The 21,210-nt window shown below is 33.4% G+C and overlaps 1 protein-coding gene across 1 annotated transcript in view; it reads left to right on the top strand.

Annotated features, from left to right (window-relative positions):
* Positions 1 to 21,210, top strand: part of CDH19 (cadherin 19) — a 116,366-nt gene that overhangs the window by 53,948 nt on the left and 41,208 nt on the right. Inside the window, exons 8-9 of the mRNA XM_024133955.3 lie at positions 4,936 to 5,057; positions 10,054 to 10,175. Coding sequence (XP_023989723.2) covers positions 4,936 to 5,057; positions 10,054 to 10,175 — 244 coding nt within the window. The remainder of the gene's footprint in view (positions 1 to 4,935; positions 5,058 to 10,053; positions 10,176 to 21,210) is intronic.

The following is a 21,210-nucleotide window of genomic DNA, read 5'->3' as shown; positions in this document are numbered from 1 at the left end:
GAGTAATCTTGGTTGTAGGTTCTTCCCTTTCATCACTTTAAGTATATCATGCCACTCCCTTCTGGCTTGTAGAGTTTCTGCTGAGAAATCAGCTGTTAACCTTATGGGAGTTCCCTTGTATGTTATTTGTTGTTTTTCCTTTGCTGCTTTCAATAATTTTTCATTGTCTTTAATGTTTGCCTCTTTGATTACTATGTGTCTTGGTGTGTTTCTTTTTGTGTTTATCCTGTGTGGGACTCTCTGCGCTTCCTGGACTTGGGTGGCTATTTCCTTTCCAATGTTAGGGAAGTTTTTTACTATAATCTCTTCAAATATTTTCTCTGGTGCTTTCTCTGTCTCTTCTCCTTCTGGGACCCCTATAATGCGAATGTTGTTGCATTTAATTTGTCCCAGAGGTCTCCTAGGCTGTCTTCATTTCTTTTCATTCTTTTTTCTTTATTCTATTCCACAGCAGTGAATTCCACCTTTTTGTCTTCCAGGTCACTTATCCGTTCTTCTGCCTCAGTTATTCTGCTATTGATTCCTTCTAGTGTAGTTTTCATTTCACTTATTGTATTGTTCATCTCTGTTTGTTTGTTCTTTAATTCTTCTAGGTCTTTCTTAAACATTTCTTGCATTTTCCCGATCTTTGCCTCCATCTTTTTTTCTGAGGTCCTGGATCATCTTCACTATCATAGAATAATCTGAATTCTTTTTCTGGAAGTTTGCCTATCTCCACTTCATTTAGTTGTTTTTCTGGGGTTTTATCTTGTTCCTTCATCTGGTACATAGCCCTCTGCCTTTTCATCTTGTCTGTCTTTCTGTGAATGTGGTTTTTTTCTACAGGGTGCAGGATTGTAGTTCTTCTTGCTTCTGCTGTCTGCCCTCTGGTGGATGTGGCTATCTAAGAGGCTTGTGCAAGTTTCCTGATGGGAGGGACTGGTGGTGGGTAGAGCTGGCTGTTGCTCTCCAGAGGTTGTGTTTTATAGTATCACTACTGGTGGTTACTTATTTTTTTCTACCAAAAATATTTTAGCTAATAGTTTCATCTTTATACTGAAATTAATTACTTTTATTTTTTTTAATGTGAACTATGTCAACTTTATTTATTTATTTAAATTAAAAAAATTTTTTTCGGCTGCACCACTTGGCTTTTGGGATATTAGTTCCCAATCAGGGATTGAACCCAGGCCCTCTGCAGTGAGAGTGTGGAGTCCTAACCACTGGACCACCAGGGAATACCCACGAAATTAATTACTCTTAAAAAGTTTGTGAGAGCCTACAAAAAGAATATCTTTCAATGTCTCATATGGATGTTTATTTAGAGTACCTTTTAAATAATATTGTTTAAATAATAGGTTCACAGATTTCTTTCCATGTGATATAGTTTGATGTAGCAAATGTTCAATATATATCATGAAAACAAAATCAAATGTATATTCAAAAAGCCACAAGAACACATTTCAGGAGGTTTCCCCCTTTTTTTGGAAGCAAAAGATCCAGAAAATACCAAATAATTTCAGTTTGAGTTTTAATTTGAAAATATCTCTTCGTTAACACTCACCCCATGGCAAGATATATAGAAAGCAAAGGGAATGATAATGCAGTATATTTTCCTCTCAGTGATGTTCCATTGCTTGGGAAAAAGAGATTAACACATAGTAAGCAGGGTAAAGTATACCTACTTCCAATAACTTATATTACTCAGCTTTTCGTCCTGAATATCACCTGGTGTTTCTGTGAAGCATAGACATTCCCAGGCTCATTTTCAGCAAGTCTTGGGTGGGATAAATCAACTGGTTTAATGAAATATTCTTGTCATTGTCAAGAGCAGACAAACTTGAGAAGTAAGTTTGCCTTGGTATAAACTATTATAATAAGCTATATGGTAACTGCTTAAGAAAACTGGGGGCAGGTATGAAGGAAGAACGCAGTATCTAGACCTGAAAGTGAGATGATACAGTTGCTTTAAGGAGCCTAATGTGGTGGGAATTAGAGCTTAGAAGCGGTCTGTAATAAAAACTCCATCATACAGTTATGAGAAACTTCACAAGAAATTTTCCTTATGATTTTCATTTTATCCCCATTCTCTGTATTACCATACTGTTTAGATTCCAGATATAGGGCATATACTCTTTTGCCACTACTGTGGATGATTCATTCTTTGGACATTATTAAATTTTCCTTTTTAACTAAACCTATAGTCAAATTTTATAATATTTTATAAATATGAGAAAGAATATAGTCTTTTCTGTTAGAAAAAGAAGAGCAAGTTAAATTCAAGCAAGCAAAAAAAAGAAGAAAGTAAAAAACATTAGAGCAGGAGCAGTGAAATTGAAAATAGAGAAATACAGTGAAATGAAAAGCTGTTTCTTCCAAAACATTGGTAAAAGTGATCAATCTAACCAGACAACCAAGAGGGAAAGAACAGAATAGACAAAAATTACCATTATCAGAAATGAAAGAGGGCACATAACTATTGAACCCATAGATATTAAACAATATTATAAGGAAATACTATGAACAACTCTACGCCTATGAATTCAGACCAATTCCTTGAAATTCCTTGAAAGAAACTACCAATATTCACATAAAAGGACCAATAATCTGAGTAATCAGGTTGTGAGAAACAGCCCAGCTCAGGAGCCAGAAGCAAGTTTGTATTTAGTTCAAGAATGACAGGGATTTCTTTCACCACTGGAAGAAGCTGTCTTTAAACACCTTCCACCTGTGCATTTAAAAAGTACTTTCAAATTCTTGAAAGATCTGGTGGAGTTGCACCTACTTGGGAATCTCTAGGCTTTGTGTATGGGCTTGGCTATTATGTGCCTCAGTTTTTCTTCTGGGAAGTGGGAATAGTAGAGGCGTATGAAGATTAAGAGACCGATATAAAAGCATTCTTATATGTATGGAAGAATCATTCGTTTCTATCATTCTGTCAAGAGTTCTTAGCAGTGAGAAAACGTTACATAGCCACATTCTATTCACTCAGCATTTTTAGAGTTCCTTAAAAATGGAACTGTGAAGCAAACCGTAGATTAAAACTTTATATTTTAAGCTTTTTATTTCAAGCTCTTTCTAATATGTATCACACACTTCTTTCCTTTCTTAAATGGTGTGTATTCACCATTATTTAAAATGTTACTGATGACTCAGGGTCATAATTTTTAAAAACTTTTATAAGGAAATAATCTCAAACTTTTGGTTGGTTTTATTTGGAATGGTGTATTACAGAAACAGGATATTCTGTACCCTTACTACAAAATATTAAACAACTGTTTCGTTTTGTCAACAAATCTAAGTAGGAAATGCGACCACTTGTGGATATGTAAGCAAATTTCTTATAAAGGTTTAAAAATGAGTAGAGCTAAAACTGAATTTTTTTTTTTTTTTTGCCGTATGCTGGCCTCTCACTGTTGTGGCCTCTCCCGTCGTGGAGCACAGGCTCCGGAAGCGCAGGCCCAGAGGCCATGGCTCACGGGCCCAGCCGCTCCGCGGCATGTGGTATCTTCCCGGACCGGGGCACGAACCCGTGTCTCCTGCATCGGCAGGCGGACTCTCAGCCACTGCGCCACCAGGGAAGCGCTGAAGCTGAATTCTTTTAAAGCTTAATTCTTTGTAGTTCCTGTTTTAATTTTCCCTCAACACCAACCTACAAATGAGTGTGATATTATTAGAGAACTGTCAATTCAAGATTAAAATAGTCTCATCTTTTGCCACATAATTATGGTAAATCTCATTGATGTCTTATCAAAATCTTTAGGAATATATATGCAATGAGAAGGCATCACTGAACCCTAGTTATTACTCTTCTTTAATTTTTATTATTAATCATTTGCAAGCAGATAAGACATGCTGAGTACTTCAAAGTCTTCTTTCATTGTGGAATTTGAGATTATTTTCCGGGCTTTTGCATGAGAGAATTTTATTATCTGGCTTCTTTCCATGCATGATCTAATAATAGCACATTACACCTACTATCCTTACTTCCTCACTTTTAGGAGATATGTTTATATATGTATATATGTTTATATATGTATATATATAGATATGTTTATATGTGTATACACACACATATATGTATATAAATATATGTAATAAATATATACTTTATTTTTATGAGATATTATCTAATTATTTCCTTTAAACAAACAAAAACAAACATTTGTCATATGTCAGCAATCAAATAGTTATAATATGATGCACAGATTTAGAAAGTAACTATGTGGTGTAGCAGGGAAACTCAGCAGCCTAAGCTGAGAATGTGTTTTACGTTGCTTCAAAGGAAAAAAAAGGTTCACATGCTTTAATTTTTACCCCATTTATTTGTACTTCTCTTCATTTTGCAAAAGACATTTTGCCATTTCTTTTTAACTAAGTCATTCACTTAAGAAAATTCTCTTCTGGGAATGAGAATGAGTGACATGTGTCTAGATTTCACACGTGTCAGTTGAAATCTAGAACTGTTTTAGGTGTTTTTTTTTTTTTTTTCTGTCTCCATTGAGTTGAATCTTTTTTTTTTTTTTTTTTTTTTTTTGTGGTAGGCGGGCCTCTCACTGAATAAAGGGGCTAGAACTTTTTTTTTTTTTTGTGGTATGCGGGCCTCCCTCTGCTGTGGCCTCTCCCATTGCGGAGCACAGGCTCCGGACGCGCAGGCTCAGCGGCCATGGCTCACGGGCCCAGCCGCTCCGCGGCATGTGGGATCCTCCCAGACCGGGGCACGAACCTGTATCCCCTGCATCGGCAGGCGGACTCTCAACCACCGCGCCACCAGGGAAGCCCTGAGTTGAATCTTAAATGTAGAATTTACCTTTCTGAAAATTGTTCAGCATTGCATTAGACGTGTAGAGTGTGGATCTGATAATATCTTATTGCTTAAAAAGAGTGTTATACACTCTTTAAAGAGTATTATATGGGGAAAATAATAAAATTAAGGAATTATTTGTGTGTGTGCAGGTATTCTATTACCAGAAGCAAAGTGTTCAGTATTGATGACAATGGTACAGTCTTCACAACTAACCCTCTTGATCGAGAGATCAGTGCTTGGTATAACCTAAGTGTTACAGCCGCAGAAAAATGTAAGTACTCATTTGGAAACCAAATATTGGTTCCCCATATTTTTTAAACCATTCAGTAATCTCTAAACATAGAGACAAAAGCTAAAGTGTTGCTGAAATTAGAATTAAATTGTATTTTATGCATCAATTCATACATGTGTATTTAATTTATTTAAATTCAAAATGTCTGCACATTCCTACTACAGCTTATTTATATACTTACCACTAAATATCTTCATTTTTATTACGGCAATAAATAATATTTAATGCAAGAAATAAATCATGGAAAATTCAGAAAAACACAGGAAATAAACGAAAAATCCCTTGAAATTCTAAGAACTTTTAATTGTATAATTATATGTTCTTACCATATTTTTCATGAATGCATTTTTAAATCAATTTTTAAAAATTGAATATAAATTTTGTAAGTTTTTTCAAACTGGACATATAAAATATTGCCCAGTAAAATGTGTTCAAATTAAACTCATTGTGTCAGCAGTGCTGATAGTCACATCTTTAATAATCAGTAGTGACCAGTGTTTTTTCACAGAGAGGCAGATGATTCCATTTTCAGGTTGCAAAACATAGATAAAATCATCCCAGTTTACCACTTAGATTGTGTCTCCAGAATTCTCAATCAGAATTAGATCAACCATATTCATTCAGGCTCAGAAGAATGGATAGAACACAATGGAAAGGATTATCAAAATCTTCCCTATTACTTAGCCAATGGTTTTAATATAGTACAGTAAAGGATTCAGTTTGTGAGTTTTCAATGTTTTAGATTGCATCCTTTCAAAACTGATTTTGCATAGAATTTTATTAATTGTGTTTACTTTCTTGGCTTGTTCTTTGAAAGTCTTTGAACATATATCTTACTCCTCACTTTATTGAGTAGTAGGCTGATGAGACGGTGGAGTACAAAGCATCTCTTGCATATTTTTTGTCATACATTGAATAGCTCTTTGGAAATTGCAGAAGGACTGGGTCTGGGTTTTGAATTTTCTGTTTAACTAAACGATAAATGATGGGGAGCAAATGTTGCAGGGGAGTAAATGCCTGCTGCACAGAAGAAACGCCAAGGCTATTGGTGTCAGAAAACACAAAGATGTTTGTCTGAAAGCAAGAAACTTTTATTCATTGGATATTTCTGAGAACAAATTATTTATATCATTACTTACAAGACTGCTGAGAAAAGAATTCAAATCAGTTCAAAGGAAGACTGGACATCTTTGAAAAATGTGTTTCTACGTAAAGTAGCCTTCAGCTATTGAAAGAGCATGTTTTAATGAATTTATGTAAATAATTAGCCACCGTAATCTTATTTTATATATAAGGGGAATTTTTTGTAAGACTATATCATTAATTTCTGTTAAATTAGAAGTACTACAATTTAAGTTATTAAAAAGCAGAGTCTTTAAAATGTGTTATTTGTATTGTTAGACACAAATATTGTATTAAAACAAAATTTATAAATGAAGATAAAAATATGGTTAAGGAAAAAATGCAAAATGAATATAAACTGAATATATTTATATTACATGGAATTTATTACTGAGAAGTTAATCACTGTTCTAGAAATAAGTGATTAGAAATGTTATCGAGTATAGCAATTACACAATTCATGCTGATCTGCTCCTGGTGCTATAAAATCAGTTTCCTCAAAATAAAAAAATTCTTTTAGATAAAGAGAGATTTGATATTCCCATCGTTATTTTTATCATTAAGTTGAAAAGTTTCAGGATGGGGAATAAAATTCCAAAATAAAATATAATCAGATAAATATTCTCAAAAACCCACAAAGTTAATAATCATTTCACTCATCTTTGAAGATATATTTTTGAAAATGTTTGTTTCATTTTAAGGGAAACTGCTTAGAAAGAACTTATGTAACACTGAGTAACCAATTTTCATGTATTTTTTCCTCTGTCTCTTGATTCATTTTTTTTTTTTTTTTTTTTTTTGTGGTATGCGGGCCTCCCTCTGTCGTGGCCTCTCCCGTTGCGGAGCACAGGCTCCGGACGCGCAGGCTCAGCGGCCATGGCTCACGGGCCCAGCCGCTCCGCGGCATGTGGGATCCTCCCAGACCGGGGCGCGAACCCGGTTCCCCTGCATCGGCAGGCGGACGCGCAACCACTGCGCCACCAGGGAAGCCCAGCCCTCTTGATTCATTTTTAATCCACATTATTAAACTCATTTTAGAACAAAATTTTGGAGAAAATAGTTGTAAGTGCCAATTTCTCATTACCATAATATTGATATCAAAAATAATTGTTTGACCATTTAAGTCACTTAAGACATGGTAATATAAACAAACCACCTAAACAGTGGAAAACAAGGCTTCACATAAAATTGTTACAAAAAGTACTTGCTGCATGTGTTAAATACCTGGAAGCTTGTGACATAACAATTATGCTGATTACAGGAAAGAGATGTTCCATTTTCACATTTGTTTTCCCAGCAAATGAAGTTCACTGTGCTTAGTCTTTTTCCTGGAAAGCATCCCAAATTAAGCACCAAGCTATTTATCAGCATGCCAACTAAGTGAATAAAACGACTAACTACTTTAAAATGAAGCTGTGAAGATATGTGTATGCTTTTTATAGTCATGCCAAAGGTTTAATTTGAACTTGATTTTAAATAGATATTTCAGAAAAACAGATAAAGATTTTAAATTAATTTTTTACTAATTTTCCTTAAATTTATTTGTAACTGATTAAGCAGAAAGTTGTTCTATAGTGATACCTATTTAAACCATAAAAAATATTAGACTTAAGTTTTGAATAATTTCATCTTGAAATGTCTAGAAATACCTTTTCATATTTAATGTTTCTTAATCAATTTTATCCTGAATGTAACACAATAGAGAAGAGTCTCAACATCATAATTCTTAATGGTTTATGTATTTTCTAAAGGCCATGGGTTTCTTTTGTATGCAATAAAACTTGCAAATTTTAATTTTAATGAATTGAAAGCTGCAATTTCTATCATAATTGCCACTGTTATTTATTAGTTAAAAACAATTACCACCAAAAATTTTATCCCAACCTGGAAACCCTCTTCACGAGGTGAAATAGAGAGAACAGTTTTGTAATTGAAAATCATTAAACCAGAATTTGATGTGCATCACAGTAAATTGATAAGAAATTGCCAAATCAGAAAGAAATCTCAGCCTTTTCCATAGCTGAGCAGATATAACCCACTGCAGACATGTTCTCAAGATAAACCATTACTGGCCTTAAAGTAGGAGAACTTCACATCACCATGTGCCATACAGTTTATCCTAAATTCACTAGGTAGTTGGAGTGACCATCTGTGTTTGTTTGCTAACTGAAACCTAAACTTTTATACGTTTATGACAAGAGGTAGTTTTTCATCTTAGTGTCAAGACCTTTGCTGAAGTTAGGCTCCTACCCTCCCACAGAAACTGGGATAAAAAAGTGCTATCTTCATTGATGGTTTTATTTCAAGGAACTGGCTCCCAGGACTGGAGAAAGACAGGCCTGGGTTGTAAAGTTGGCAAGAGGTTTATCTCAATTTTCAAAGATTTACATACATTTAAAAGAGATAGAAGAATAGTTTACAAGCTTTTCTAAAGTAAATGCTCTAAGAAGAGGAAGGAAGGAAAGACTTTTCCCTAATTTTCAACAGGGAGAGTTAAGCCTCTTTTTTTTTAAAATTTGTATTTGCCCTTACGAATTACAATTGCAAATATAATGCTTTGTGATTTTAAAAAAAAAGAGCATGTAAGATTATAAATAAAAACACTGAGACAAACAAAGTAAACTCCCTCTCCCCACTCTTCAATGTATGTACCTTCCCATGGCTTTCTAAAATAAAAAGGAAAGATTTAAAATAATGATATACAAATATACAATACCTTATGCTGCAAATTGGTTTTTAGCACTTCACAAAACATCATGTATATCACTTCTGGTTAGTAGATAAATAAAATAATAGTATTTAATGTTTATTGCTTATTTATATGTTAAGGGATTTTCTAAATGTTTCATATGTATTAATTCATTTAATCTTTATAACAGCTCTATAAGCTAGTTACTAGTATCATTTCCATTTTACAGAAAACCAACTGAGACAAACAGTGGTAAGCATTTTTCTCAAATTGAGGACCAAGATTAAAATACATTTTGAAAGTTCATGATATTACTACATGTGTTACATTGATGCATTCATTTTTAATAAGCATGCACAATTTCATAATTTGGTGGTAACTTATTTCCCCAATCCCTTTTGGGTTACTTGCAGTTGTTTGGTTGGGATGCAAACAATTCTGGAATAAATAAATTGGATTACATACTCTTATATATTGGTGCCTTGGACTGTAGCATAGGTTTCCCAAACTAATGACTGGGTCAAAGATATGTGTAGTTTAACTTTTACTATCCATTGCCAGATTAGGTTCTAGAAGAGGCTAACATCCCACTATTTTTCATCCTTCCACCATCACTGGCTCTGTGTTTCATATTTAACACATGGACTAAATCATCATTCTCCTCATTTCTGGTGAGCGAGCGCCTTTGTGAACGTTATGATAGAGCAAGACGTCTCAACTGCAGGCATTTTTGCCTCCTAGTACATTTGACCATGTCTGAAGACAATTTAGATCATCACAACTAGAGTGGAGGGTGCTACTGGCATTCAGTTAGTAGAGACCAGGGATAAGACAAATATGTGCAGTAGTTCCTGGATTTAAAAAAAAAAAAGTGCTCATGTACCTGACTTTCTCCTTTACTTTTACTACTTTTCCTCCAGCTCCTACAGTCCATGGCAGATACAAGGCACTGGATTAATACTGGTTGAGCTGAAAGTGTTGAGAACATTTTTTCTAGGCTGTATTGTTGATAAATAGATGAATCATATAGCTATCCTGTCCTCAGCTTTTATTTAAGTAAAATAAAAATGTACCACGTAGCCTCTAATGCAATTTTCATGACCATTTTTCCCCTAAAGACAGCATTAGCGTTCTTTATTTTCATTCTGTTTATTCAATTTGCAGACAGTATAGAACAGACTTCTGCAGTCCCTGTGTATGTGCAAGTTCTCGATATCAATGATCATGCTCCTGAGTTCTCCGAATACTATGAGACTTACGTTTGTGAAAATGCAGTCTCTGGTCAGGTACGAATCCATAATAAATTGCCGACGTCGAAACATTGCCTTGTATTATATAGAATAACTTTTGCTATGTATTCCTCCCACTTTGAAATGATAAAAAGAAGCGTTATTTAGCTATATTAATTCCATGCTTTAATGCTGTAAATTCTGTATAATTTAAATTTCTTTCTTTTAAAAAAATATGTAAACTTCACATTTTCTACTTCCAAATTCCTCAAATGTTTGAAAAATCTGCTAACAGTCAGGATTCAAGAGTAAATCCTTTGTACTTTGTCAGTTCAATAAAGAAAAATTATTTTCTGTGATTCCATAGAATAAATAATTCTAATTAATTTTTATTTTTCCATTCATCATGAAGATAAAGATAAAATGATATATAAAATATATCAGACATCAACACAAATGAAACTCAATTTCAAATGAATTACTAAGTATGTAAAGACTTATGAGAGCATACTCATTTTGAAATAAATTATCATTACTTCACAATTTTTTTCCACACATTTTCTCATGTGGAGCTTACCTTTCTTCATTTGTAAAATGTAGAGTTTAAATTAGATTCTTCTTTGAGTGTCTCAGTTCCAGTACACAATAACTTTACATTTTTTTAGGTATCCTAGTAAATGTCATAAAACATTTAAAAAACTTATAAACTAGTTTTCAAACTACCAAATAAGTATATATACTATAAAATCAATCATTCTAAGTAGGCTTGAATTTATCAATAAAGCTAGTTGCAGACAATTTGGATTTTACATGGGTCTTAAAATGTCTTGTGAAATTTATTCAGCTAAGTTTATGCTAGAATACATTTTATTCTGGAAAGAATTCTCAAATCTTGCCTATAAGTATTTCCTAAATATTTTTTAAAATAATAAAAAATGATTATAAATATACAAATGAATTTAAAATATATATTTTAAATGGATTTGTACCCAGGGTTTTTGATAAAGTGAAAGAGTAACATAAAACTTTCATAGACTCTCCACAATGCAGCACACTGTCCTCTAGATCCAAAAGCAAACTGATTTAGAAACCTGTGAACATACAATATAGGATAGAAAGATTCAAAAACAGAATGCAAGTGAACTGGGACCCATTGCTTCTATAGACACTGGGCTTAGACATCTCTTTAAACTTGGTGTTACAAATAGATCTATGCTTAAAATTTTGATATATCTAAGTTTCTCAAGCATTTCAAATATACCTGGTTACCTGGACACATCTACAAATAGGCAACTTTAAAAAAATCATGTAAATAATTCATGTAAATCTAATAAATGATACTTTAAATGTAGTAAATCAGTTTTCTTAAAAGTCACATAATTTGGGGAATAATCAATTTATCTTACAATTTTCTAACCTATACATATTTACATATATCAGGTAAATTATATATTTACAATTATTATAAGCAGTACAATATTTCATAGTTATATATGTCAAATTTAAAGTATAAAACTAGTGTGGTATGTTTTACATACTTTACGTAAATATGAATGTATTCAGAGTACCCCATTGATGGGACAATGTAGACTCAAACTTAAAAAAAAAATGCTTAATTTACTTCATACACTGTACATTTCTTTCTGTAAATGTCCTGGGTGGTAAGTCCACTTACCCAACAAAATTGCCTGTTCAGTGGTCTTGACCAGGCTGAGTCGGGCAGAATATTTGGGAATGCAACATGATTTACACAATAAAACACTTAGACTAGAGCTCTAGCCCATGGTGATAAATGCTTCTAGAATAATGCTACCTATATCCAATGACTACACTGGACCTTTTATCCTAACTCCTCAATTGTCGTTTATAATAACAATCATAATTTAAAATGTTTACAATAATCTTTTGCAACTTTTGCATCATGTGGCAAGATGCAGATATACATTCCTAGTAGGAGCTAGCTCCCTTCACTATTGCATTAGAATCCATTCATGTCTTTACTGACTCGGTGGACCTTCCTTTCTTTTCACAGACCCTGACTCTTAAGCAAGAACTCAGAAGTCAGTACATTTATAATATAGTGGAATAATCACCTTTTTTGATAAATGAGTGTTTGTTTTTTCTACTCACTGCTCACTGACAGTGAAAGCATGATCATAAGAGTCTTTGGACATTAGGTACAGAGGAAATAATAGCAGAAGGCAGAGCAGATGAAATTTCCTACAGCACAGTTTTCTGACTTCAACGTTAAAAAAAAGTCAATGGTTTTTTCCAAAACTAGCACATAAAAGTGCAAAACTCCCTGGCCTTATATTTAACACTGTCTTTGATTTGGTCACAATTTTATCTACCTTGATTTAAAAAAAAAAAAATCTTGTTCATACTCTGAACTGCTTGTTTTTAAAAACATAGATAACACTTTCTACTTTGTAGTTTTGTTCATATCAACTCTCCTTTCTGAAATGTCTTTATCTAATTCTGTTTAAATTTTAACTATATTGCAAAACTGAACTCAAATTTACCATAAGTAATCTAACCAATTTTAAACAAATAAATGTTTACAATGTCCCACACATGATTCTAGAAAACACTATAGCATTAACCCATTTAATTCTCAAGACATATATGAGGAAAATATATTACATGCCTCATTTTCCAGGTGAAGAAACTGAGACCCAGAGAAGTTACTTCCTAAGGAAAAACAGAGAGATATTTTATCCCAAGTGCTGGCATCAGAATCCATGCATTTCACCGTCATATTTTGCTCCCTATCTATACCTAGTTTGAATAGAACTTATACATTTGTCAAACAAGTTGTCTCTAGTTTTGCATGTTTTCTAGATTATAAGATATTTGTGATAAATGAGCGAGTTTATTTTGATATTCTTGATAATAATAATTAGTTGAATAAATGAACAGAGCATGAAGACTATGTTTCTCGAAACAATGATAGGGTATTTTTCTCTACAATTCTCTGTAGATATACATTTGAATTTATTAGCCTATATGTGATATTTAAAACCTTGAGTGTGATAAGATCCCTTGAGGAGAGAGAGTAGACAGAGAAAAGACTAAGTCTAACGACTGAGACCCAGATATTCCGTAGTAAGTATTGGGAGTTGTAAGGAGCAAACCAGGAGAGTGTGGGACCCTAGAAACCAAATAAAGTGTTCCAAGGAGGAGGGACTTATTATCTTTTTTATTTACTGCTTACAGGTCAGGTAAAAGCAGAAAAGAAAGGGTCCATTCGAATTCAACAATTTGGGACTTACTAGAATATTTGTAGGTAAGAAAGTATATGATGTCACCCAGGAAGAAAATATAAAGTGAGAATATTAAAGAACATAGGGCAGAGCCTTTGGGAACAGCAATATTTAAGGATTTGGTAAAGGAAGAGAAGCCTGCAAAAGATACTAAGTAGGTGTGACCAGTGAGGTAAAAAGGAAACAAAAAGATTTTTGATGTGGACATGTATAGAGGTGATAGTTTTTGAAGGAAGAAGTGTCACTAGCCTCCATTCCCACTATTTCAGGGGAAAAAACAGCTCTCACAGTTCACCATTTGGTCATTTACTTTAAAAAAAATGTATTTTCTAAACAATTCACAGCTATATAAAGAGACAGTGCAAAACAACTTTATTAAAATGTGGCAAACCAAAATTGCACCGGACGCTTGTTACGGATGCCAAGGAGGATGTTATTCAAGATTATTACAAAAGGTCGAGACTATTGCAATAGGGGAGAGAGAACTTAAATCTATTGAAACCAAAAGCAGGAGAGTTTTTAAACTCTGGTGTGAGCTAGTGAAAACGTCCTGGAGGGCACGTCAGCGGAGAGGTTGGTCAATGTGATTAGACCATCTACGTTTGCTGATTGACTCTTGCAGAAGTTAGGCTTCCGATCTCCCATAGAGACTGGGAGATAAGGGCCCTGTCTTTCTCGATGATCACATTTCAGAGGAATGGTTTCCAGGTCCTGGAGAACGACCATCTGACATTATAAAATGGGAAAAGGCTGGGAGAAGATTTATCTCTATTCCAAAGGGGCAGAGAATGAATTTGTGATTAGAAGTTTTCTAGTGTAATTGTTCTAAGAAAATGTACATCAGAAGTCTCTAGTCAGGAAGAAATTTGTCTGAAACTGAGTCAAGCTAAGGGGAATGTTATGGCCCTCCTGATCAAATGTTAATAAAATGCAAACATGGCAAATACATATTTGGCAATATATAATACTTTGAGAAGTTTTAAAAAGTCTTTTACAGCTCATATTTTTGTTGTAGAATGGCTATCTTCTTTGTTCCATGATTGCAGAGAATTTAATCTTTAGATTTATAAAAAGCAAATAGCATAATCAATCTACTTAAAAAGAAATATTCTATTGCATCCTTTTCCTTCCAGTTACATTTCGATACATTCTGTCTTCACCAATTTTCAGGATAAATCAAATAGATTTTGCTGCAAAAATTTTATAATAGATGAAAAAACACTGTCACATTTATTTTTAGCAAAACAGAACAGCCCAGATTCTCATTAAAAAATATTCTGTAAGGAAGTCCTTCCTATTGAATGACTAAAAGGATGATTACTGTATTTTCTCTTTATCCTTAGAATCAGATTGTTCACTCATTGAGTCTTGATTTTGAGAATATTCATGTGTTCTATCTTCATCTGAGGACTCACAGTCTAAAGCTTTGCTTACATGATCAATTTCACCATCTTCTTGAGTCTATAGTGCTGGTTTCTGCTTTTGGTATTCATCTTCTAATTCACCTAAGAACTGTGAAATATCTTCCTCTGGCAATTTTATTTTCTTTGTCATTATGGATGTAAAATTAAAAATTTGAATTTTCTACTGTTTTTAATGAAAAACAATATCAGACTAAAAAGATAGTGTATCATTGCTTTTATATCTCTTTTGAAAGGTGATGCAATACTTTGAGCAATACATTTAAAAAGAAGAGACTGATGCAATGGGAAAATTTATTTTATTGTTGCATCAGCCTTCTAGACCATTCATCATACAAGTTTTATATAAGTTTTAAAAAGCACATTGAGAAAACTTTATGAGTAATGATGAAATTTGTAGGATGATGAAATAGGCATAAAAAGAATCATATCACTAAGTTCTTATACTGTATCCTAGATTTATAAAAGTATCCAGTGTGACCATTCAGTAATTGAAGATAGGGTTAATTTATTTATTTAAAGATAAATTGATATTTCTTTATTATTTGGACACTTCTAAGAATTAAAAAAATGAAATACCAATGTTTTGGTATTGTATAACAATGTTTTGGTTAAGTATAACTGCTCGAAAAGTAACGCAAATACTAATTTTTGGTGCAATGAACTCCAAAACTCTACTGAGAGTTAAACTCTGCTGTGGCAGAAAAATGCCCATTGGATGCAGTGGCATAGAGTTCTCTTGTGACTTGCTAAGAGTTTAAATGTAAACCAACATTGAAAATCTATGAAATTCTATATTTTTATAATTTTACAGATGTTCATATTATGCTTCAAAAAGTTTAGGTAACATTTTCAACATCATATAGCTTATAAGTGATTAAGCAGGAATTATCATTTGTATCTATCTCCAAGAATGATGCTAGGGCTTCCCTGGTGGCGCTGTGGTTGAGAGTCCGCCTGCCGATGCAGGGGACAAGGGCTCGTGCCCCGGTCCGGGAAGATCGCACCTGCCGCGGAGTGGCTGGGCCCGGGAGCCATGGCCGCTGAGCCTGCGCGCCCGGAGCCTGTGCCCCGCAACGGGAGGGGCCACAGCGGTGAGAGGCCCGCATACCGCAAAAAAAAGAAAAAAAAAAAAAAAAGAATGATGCTAATTTTAACTATGCCCTTCTAATCATAAAGACTAGCTGTCCTTAGATTACTTGCTCAATCCAAAGAGAAATAGGAAAAAGGTTTTTCTCTTTCTGTACTCATAAGTAATTACATTTACAATTTTAAGGACAAAAATTAAAATAAGGTCAATACAACTGATCCTCACCTCCTTCCCGGAATGTGTACTGCTCAAATTCAGAATAAGTCACATTGATCAGCCCTATATTACAATCAGTTTCCTTTAAGGAGGAAGGCCAGAAATCATCAAATAGTTCTTAGAGGACTCATAGATGTCGCTATCAAACCTAGGAGTTTCTCCCAGGTCTATATGTACCTGAAAGAATGGTACATAGCATGGCTACCTATAATGTTCTTCCACTCAAATTCAAATGGACTCCAAAAATTCCCACTGGCACTGCTACATACACTATGACTTATGAATTGAAATCAATTCAATGGACGGACTATTTGAGTTCTGCTAATATATGCAACGTTACCATATGTACTTTCTTCCTAGCACATGGCAATGACCTTATTTTAATAACATGGAAAAAGAAAAAATAATATGGGCATTAGGGCTATCATGGCTCCTGGATTGTCACGGTTTCCCCCATGTTTCCTTAGATGTTACATGTGGAATCAGACTAACTTACACTATTTCTGGTCTGAAATTTAGGGGGTAGGCTTCCTTCAAGTACAACTAAAACAAGGCACCAAATATTAATACATACCTCCCAGAGTACCAATACAAACTTTCAAAAGTGCTGTTAATTTCTTACTCATTCCTAAAAGTTTGATAGTAATGTGTGAACGTTAAAACTTAATGGATTAAGCTCTCAAAAACTATTTGCTTTAAAAGATAATAAAGCATGTCTTGTGTAACTGAATGGTTTTTATGTAGAAACCATAATTATTTTAAGTTTTATATCTATATAAATAAGTTTCATAAAAATATTACAAAGGGCAGTAAAAGTTACTTGTTTATCATAATCTTGACAACAAAACCAAATGGTGCTGATAAGTGAAATATTGTTAAGAGCATTCTGTTTAAAATTTTTCAGAGGAAATTTTTTTAAATTAAAAATAAAGAATAAATAATAAAATAAGGAAGTGGCTACACCATCAAAACACAAAATGAGAACTATACATGTCACATAGTGTAAATTCTGGCTTAAGCCAAGAGAAGATGAAGAAACAGCATATACTTCCCCAGATGGCAAACAGGAAATTTGGGTGGTGAAAGCAGAGAAGAAAGAATCTCACCTTTCGATTACAGATGAGAAAGGGAATGTAATGAGAAAGATGAACCTTTTGCGATACACCTCTCAGACTGAGGTTCCCCAAAGTTAATTGTTAAAAGAAGAATGAAGAATAAAATATAGAGAATATGTAATTTAGAAAATATTGGAGTAAGAAACATAAAACTTCTTAATAGTAAAATCTGAGGGGAGACTTTGTGCCAAGGACAATAGACTTGGTGTGAATTTGTTTATACTAAGAATCCCAAAGTGAAGTTCACTCTTTTTCTCCCACACATTCTCCTTCCCCACACCACACACACAAAGAGAAGTCCTCTTTGATGTTCAAAAAACCCAGAGCCATGCTAGTTTAAAAAATAAATATATGTGCGCTTGCATGGGTACACATACACACACTCAAGTAAAAACAAAAGAAAAGAATGTAGCAATCTACATCACAGATTTATAAATGGGCAATGTTAAGAAAAATAGATCTTCAGAATTTGTATCCATTTCTGTGTACTTTAGACACGACCTATTAGTCTTTGATTGCTTTCATCGTTTTTGGTACAGCAATATGTTCTAGGTTCTGCCACTTACCAATTTATTGCTTCCTAGCTGCACATTCATCCTTCACTACCTGCTTAAAAAGAACTGGCACTGTGAAATTATGATAATGGATTGGCCCATTAGAGCATCTTTTATTGTGAGTGCAAGGTTGAGTCTTGTCAATAAAGGGCACTGAATGCACACTGCAGGAGGAAAAGCGCTCCTCTTCCTGGTTCTATGTGTGTAGCATTTTTGTTTTTCCCTTTCTCAAGCTGCACAGCTGACCAGCTAACTGGATGTGTGGAAATATATGTATTACTTTGCCTAGCCACAAGCACAGTTCCCGAATTCCCAAATGTACATTCCCTTGGCGACCGTAGTACTCCAGCCCAGGCCAGAGGAGGTCTTACAGCCCTGCCAGTGTCGTCACTGTGTGTTCCAGGCCTTGCACCTGCAGTGGTCTCCCAATTCCCTCTGCATTTCCAACCACCAGCCCACTTGTACGCTGGAGGATTATCCATGTTTGCCTGGAGAATGTGGACTGGTTCTAGCCCAGTGAATTCCTTTGCCCTGCGTGCAAGATGCTGCAACCACACCTCCTCCAGGGACATCTGAAGCTTGTCTCCCTTCCACATTTGTCTGTCCTTAGAGATTTCACTGAGCCCCAGAGTACCCTTTGGAGTTCTCATTACATCTTTATAGTTACTCCCCTATTATAGCTCAATAATTCTTTATATTAAACTTCCTTCATTTTAATTACTGTCTCTCTCAATTGGAACCAGACTGATACATAGGCTCATTTTATATTTCCTGTTCAAGATCTCAAATCAGTTATTTTTCCAAGATTCTGTGATATTTTTAGTGGAGAATTATAGAAAATGTAGATGCAATATCAGTAAATAAAATTGGGATATCTGTCCATGTAAACCAAGGAAAACCCTGCTCTCTCTTTCTCTTACCCTACTATCTTAGCTCTCTTCATCTCTCTCTCTTGTATTTTTAATAATATTGAAGACCACTGTAAGGAAAACTCCATCTCATTTTGTTTTTTCTTTGCAAGTTTCTTTATTTTCTTCAGTTATGTACAATTAATATATTTTGGAGAAAGATAAGTATGATAATTTTCAGGGGTCCTCTTTAATTAGAACATTTATAAATAGTTAGAGGTAAATAATTTTTTCTCAAATTGTAAAAGATAATCCCACTTATATTTCAGCACTAGTTGGGATAGTTCTGCCATAAATGTGTGTACATATATACGTATACAGCTATGACATTTAATGTGGGCTTTTTGACCAAAATACTTCATCTAAATGTCTAATAGAGACTTGAATCCTAGGACTAGTTACAAGACTCTCTATTCTTAAATGTAATAGAATTAATATGAAAAATATTATAAGGTGATGATACACAAAAGATAAAAAATCAATTTTACATATCACACACTCTCAGAAACTTAAAAGACAAAGGATGAAGAAGCAAATTCTATTTAAAAAATAAAATGATTGAAAACAGTGTCAAATTTAGTAAATGTTTTCCGTTACAAGTAAATATATTCACAAATCCTATACATTTTTGGTATATCAATAAATTTTAACTAAAAATAAAGGCAAAAGATAGAGGGAAAATAATTATTTGCAAAAACTGAAAAAAAAAGTGCTTCTGTTATTAACATATAAGAGGGCATGCTGATTGATAAGAAATCATCTTATTAAAAGCTGGTTCCTTGATACTGATGTAGTAGCTGTCTTTTGGAAATACTATGAATAAATTTGTCAATAAATAAATATCCAGGTACTTTGTATCCATTACAGATGACATGTTAATGATTTGTCAAAGTGAATGTTTTCCCTAGAATATAGTGGTCCTATTGAAGTTTATCCAAATCATTTTCTATAATATGTATTACTATAAATTAATCTATTTTTCATTTTTATCAAAACCACATTCTACTGTATAGTCTTTTATAATAGAATCTACTACTAATATTCATAGGAAGTGAACATTTTTAATAAATTGATTTATAGAAAACATGTTTGTAAATTACTTATGACTATAGCAATACAAAGTGGGTATATAAAAATGAGTATAAAATATAATTTAAGCGTATAGATAATTTTACTTAATTTAGAAAAACAAACAAAATAAAAGATGTTTTGGAATACCAATTACCTAATAAATCACCTTAAAACCAATAAAAGAAAAGCAATCTTTCTAATTAGCTCCTAGATTATTAGAACAACCAGACTAATGAGTCTTGAAGTAGCACAATTTGAAACAATTAGATTCCAGAGCAATCAGTTTCATCCTATAAAAGCAACATTTTCCCTTACCTTTATTTTGACTTCAAGATTATCAAATTTTTAAAACTTGGGTTCAAAAACAATTAGGGAAAAATGCTTTGAATTGTGAAACTTGTTTTTTAAAGCTTATAATGTGACTATGTGTACAAGAATTCATGAGATTTTCCATGAGCTTTGCTGGCTTGTTTTTTACAGTGCAGATCTATGAATAAGCAGGAAGGGCGAAAGTATCGCATTTTAAAATTATTAAAAATTTTCCAAACAAATTTCAACAAATATATCTATATCTTAAAACCATATTCTATTATATATACAATATTTTCTTTATTATTTCAAATCGGGATTTGATTGTTTTACAAACATTGGTAATTTGTTATTGATGAATTTATTTTGAGATACTGAAGATTGCTTAACTGTGCTAGAACGTCAGAAATCTAAACAACAAGCCATTTTCTTTCCAGCTAATTATCATTCTTGGCATCAAAGTGACCACAGAGTCAAAAAAAAAAAGAAAGTATTTATTAACTCAGGCTTCTCTAGTTTTTTATTTGTTTTCTTTTGAGTGGCATTGTCTACTACACTTTTAATTTAGTCTTAAGCAATACATGTACACAGCTTTCCAATGATAACTGTGTGTATTTGTGTAAGTTTGATGGATTTGCTTCTCTTAGCGTTTGAGAAAAAATGAAAAGGATAGCAAAATAATTTTTCTTCCCTTTATTCTCTACCTTTTGTCCTTTGTTTTTTATTTGTTCTATCTTGTTTTCTTTCATGTTTTTGAGAGACAAAGCGGTCCTTTAGAGAGGATTGCAATGAATGTTTGTTTTCTAGTGTTAATTTGGGGCATGGTATGGACTGATTGGTATTTTTTATTGTCTAAAAATCAGTTATGTAATTCAAATATGTTTCCCCTCCTGTGGGAATGAAACATCAACAGCGACAGTTAAGCAGCAATAACAGAAACATTGTCTGGTGGAAGAGCAAGAGAGCTTGACTAAACTCATCCACACTAACTGCATTCAGTGTTAATCTAACCGTGCTGAATACCAGTCTCCTCATATGAAAAAGAATGATACAACTTTTGCTCTACAAAAGGGTTTAGTAAAGACAAAATACTTTAAAAATACTATTAAATGAGAAAATTGGTAGAAATGAACTTTATTCAAAGT

The sequence above is a fragment of the Physeter macrocephalus genome, chromosome 19 (assembly GCF_002837175.3).
Source record: "Physeter macrocephalus isolate SW-GA chromosome 19, ASM283717v5, whole genome shotgun sequence".
Lineage (NCBI taxonomy): Eukaryota > Metazoa > Chordata > Mammalia > Artiodactyla > Physeteridae > Physeter > Physeter macrocephalus.
This window is presented reverse-complemented; position numbering and strand designations above follow the sequence as displayed.